Consider the following 4277-nt stretch of genomic DNA (forward strand, 5'->3'; position numbering starts at 1 on the left):
CAGTAAATTTTGAAATCGTTATGCTTCGTTCTTACTCCTATATTGAATTTTTTTATTAAAAAAAAAAATTCCTCTATGTATTTTCTTCCGGAACTATGTTTTTACAAGCAAAAAATATTAACTGTAAATATTATATTATTATCAGATCATAAAATACAAAAATCCATTTATTCTTTTTTCAAGTTTTATGACATACGAGCGGCCCAAAAGAATAGGCCCAAAAAGATAGCAATTTTTAGCATCCCATGCTGTCCAAGTGAAACTTAAAACCCTAATTCCCTTCAGCTTCCCCTCTTATATTTTTTCCGCTGCAAGCATAACATTGCTCACTTGCCGCACTCGAGTCGTCTCCGCTCCAAATCTTCAAGTAAGTTCTCTACTCCTAGTGTATAGGAATTTTATACATCTTTCTATATCGTTTGATCACAATTTTGAATTCTTAGTGAATATATTCTAGTTACATGCTTCATCGGTTTGTGTATCTAATTATTTCAGTTTATATGTATTTTTTTTAAATCTTATTTAGGTTAAAAGACTGTTTGATATTTAATTTTAGAAAGTGAGAATGTTTGGTTGTGTTGTGTGTTCATAGTATTCTATGTGTGCCTGTTTCTGATTTTGTTTTAGGCTAATACTGAAGGCTTGGATGTGTAATATTATTAAACGAATACGTTTAGGAATTTTTAGTTTAGTAGATTTTTAATTTGAAGACGATATGAGGAGGTTAGTTTATTAGCTATTGTCTTCTTATATGGTAGCACTCAACATGCTATTATTGAGATTGTTAAATGATGCTTGTAGTATTAAAACTTGAGCTTAGAACAGTTAAAAGAACAGGTGTTTGTGATGCAAATAGATCTGGATTATGCATGCGCATTGTGAATATGTTGGGCACTGATACGGAAAGGTGCATAAACTCTGGAGCTAATGCACTGGATCTTGTTTATTAAGGATTTGCTTCAACTTGAAAATTTTATGTAGATCTGTAAAGGGAAATATGTTGTGTCTTGTAAAGGGAAATTCTCCTTTTGATCTCTTTAATTAAAGTGTAGCATTATAAAAGCTGCTTAAGAATATCAACAAGTTTATCAAGGATGTGTAAAACCCACTAATAGGAGTTTTTTGGGTTTTGACTTTTTCATTAGATCTTTTCTTGATTTTTATTGGTTTTTATATAAATACACCCACCCATGTTTGTTCGTTGATGATAATTTCTTGCTGTATATGCTTCATAGGTAAAGATTTGTTCACCTGTGTAGGGACAAGTGAGAGATTTAGAGAACTTCTACTGTTAAAGAAATCTTATTTGCTTTAAAAGACAATAATTTACAAGCAAAGAAGTATTGGAATTATTTAGGCCCGAATAGAAAGCGAACAGTCACAAACTATTCATTTAGTTGATGCCAACTTTGTTTGCAACTGAGGCGTAGTTGATTGATTGATATGCTTGACTCTTATTTGGTATATTGAGATTAATTGATTCACAATGATCTGATACAGTATCCTGATTTTTATGAACTGTGTTTAAGTAGATTTTCTTATTTCATATATTTAACAGGGTTCGTAGCAAGAAGAATCAGCAAGGATGGGTCGTGTACGCACCAAGACCGTGAAGAAGTCTTCTAGACAGGTAATTGAGAGGTACTACTCAAAAATGACCTTGGATTTCCACACCAACAAGAAGATCTTGGAAGAAGTTGCCATAATTCCTTCAAAGCGTCTACGCAACAAGATTGCTGGGTTCTCCACCCACCTTATGAAGCGCATTCAGAAGGGACCTGTTAGAGGCATCTCCCTGAAATTGCAAGAGGAGGAGCGTGAGAGACGTATGGACTTTGTTCCTGATGAGTCTGCCATTAAGACTGATTTGATTGAGGTCGACAAGGAGACCCTTGACATGCTTTCAGCTCTTGGCATGTCTGACCTTCCCGGTGTTGTCAAGCAGGCTGCAGAACCACAGGTAGTGGCAGCTCTCCCAACCTATGGTCGTGGTGCTGGTGGTTTTGGCGGCAGGAAATACTAAGAACAGATTATAAGACCTCATGAACAATTCTAAGCTGAACCTTTTTGGTAGGTTTCAATCTTTAAAAAACGCTGAAACTTTTGGTAGATTACATGTGTTAGATCTCCCTATTCTGTTCAAGGATTATTAGAAGCCAACCTCATTTTGTTTATGTTTTGAGAGATGATAAACTCACTGTTCCTGAATCTTGGTTCTAAATGCATGTGATTTATTTTCCTTAATTACATTTGCTGCTGCAGTACATAGTCCAATGTCATTCTTATATTTAGTTGATCCACTATTATGTTTGTGTTTCAGAAGTGGATTTGCCTCTTGTTTCATCCACAGGATAAAGATTAAAAGTGCTTCCATATGGATTATTGATTGTTTCCTGTGAATCTCCATTGGGTTTCTTCAGAATCCAGTTTTAAGCATCCTGTTTAGTACCTATGTTGTTAATGTAATGATATTGTATTATGTATTATCCCACCAACTTAGTTATTGCTCGTGCCCTCATCCAAGTCATCTCCTAAATCCTAATACTGAAAGGTTTTTTCTTTATACGATGAAAATATTGTGTAAATTATTGAATTATCTCTACGAAAACGTAAGAAAAGAAAGAAGAAAAACAAAGAAATCTGCTTAATCTTTGCACCCGTGGCTGTTCTTGCTTGGTTCCCATTCGTCTCCGAGTTCCAAACAAGGCTACTTTTCAATCAGGACTTCAGCAGAGGACCAGAGTCGGATCTTGGTGCACAATTTAGCATGCGTGCTGCCATATAATTTTAGACCAATATTAGAAAATATATACATAAAATACTTAAGTTGACGGAGAAACCATGAGTTCATGTGCCTTGCTAAATAACCTATAAATCCGCCCCGGGATTCAACGCGTTCTTGCTGGTGGGAAGAAGCACAAGTGAGTTTAGTTATAGTCACACAATAAATATACTGTATCTTTGGCAAAGATGAAGCATGACTTCTACAGCAGTGCTCAAAATTCCACATCCAGTTGATGTGTATATAGCAGAAGTAAAATGACGCAAGAACAAACAGGTTTTAATGGTACTTTGAAATGGATTACTGATTGACAAGTTGTCCTTGTGTCATTGGATTTCTTCAGCGTCAGTGTTAATCATCCTGTTTAGTCGTACCCTATGTTACTAATCCAATGATATAATATCCCAGCCTAGTTATTGCTCGTGCAATCGTCCACGCCATCTTCTATTACTGAAAGGGTTCTTAATGCAATGAAAATTTTGTGCAAATTTATGGAATTGTCACTATGAGAGCATAAGAAAAGAAGAAAGAAGAAAATAGATTAGAACTTGGAGGTTCTGTTTAAAATTATGAAAAAAAATAAGACGAATGTGGTCGGAATTAAACAGTCCTTGAGCTAGTGTAGTTAAAAATAAAATAAAATAATAATAATAATAATAATAATAATCAAGGACCAGAGAGAGAATTTTATTTGAATCACTGTATTTGATAGTAATAAAAGCAGGAAGAAAAAAGAGGTTGACGGAAAAAGGATAACATACCTATTTTCAAGTTTTGCAAGAGTGTTTGATGCTAGGTAAAGTGTTACTCCGAATCATGGGTGGCTCGACTATAAGGGGTAAAGCAATCGCATTAGCCCCAACTTTTTTGGGTCTCATTTTTTTCCTTCAAAATGGAGCAAAATTCATTTATAGCCGTCGGAGTCAAAATTTTATATACATTTTATAGCTCAAAAATAATTATAGTGGTTAGCACAAAAGTAATTATACATCTGACCCATAGGCATATGCATAGCTGTTTCCCCATCTTTAGTCTCCTTAAGAGTGTCTTGACACCACCGCCACTCCCCCACTACTTCGGCAAGCGGATGTTGCCGCTGTTCAGCCAAAGACTTGGAATTAGAGTTTGACCTCTCTTCCTCCATCTTTGATTTTATCTTGAGCCGCTGCTCCGACGATTCTCCGGCAATTCCTTTTGACTTTTGACCTCAAAGTTTCACAACCATACCGCAGAAGAACTCAATCTTTCTCAAAATCTTTATTCTTTTGGTATGATGCATAAGCTAACACTTAAAAGTACAAAAAGTAGTTGAAATTCAAAGAAGATGAAGTTTTAGGTCAATTCAAAGTACTTAACTATGAGGCTCAGATCTGCAAAGACACATCGCGGAAAAGAGAGGCGACCACGCCATGGCTGCAAAATCACCGATTGCATGCAAAGTAAAAACCTTTGAAAGGCCGACCGTCCGGCAATCCAATATACGGATCGCATAGTT

General features: G+C 35.7%; 1 protein-coding gene across 1 annotated transcript; it reads left to right on the forward strand.

Annotated features, from left to right (window-relative positions):
- The first annotated feature begins 227 nt into the window (after nt 1-227).
- Nucleotides 228-2247, forward strand: LOC107775156 (small ribosomal subunit protein eS17). Its single transcript, XM_016594845.2, has 2 exons — nt 228-367; nt 1559-2247. Exon 2 carries the CDS (start codon nt 1586-1588, stop codon nt 2021-2023), a length of 438 nt encoding a protein of 145 aa, XP_016450331.1. The 5' UTR covers nt 228-367; nt 1559-1585; the 3' UTR covers nt 2024-2247.
- Nucleotides 2248-4277: the final 2030 nt, after the last annotated feature.

This window comes from Nicotiana tabacum, chromosome 13 (assembly GCF_000715075.1).
Source record: "Nicotiana tabacum cultivar K326 chromosome 13, ASM71507v2, whole genome shotgun sequence".
NCBI classification, from domain to species: domain Eukaryota; kingdom Viridiplantae; phylum Streptophyta; class Magnoliopsida; order Solanales; family Solanaceae; genus Nicotiana; species Nicotiana tabacum.

What these genes read in the sequence shown, in the direction of transcription:
- LOC107775156 (XM_016594845.2), top strand. Translation starts at nt 1,586, where the DNA reads ATGGGTCGTGTACGCACCAAGACCGTGAAGAAGTCTTCTAGACAGGTA.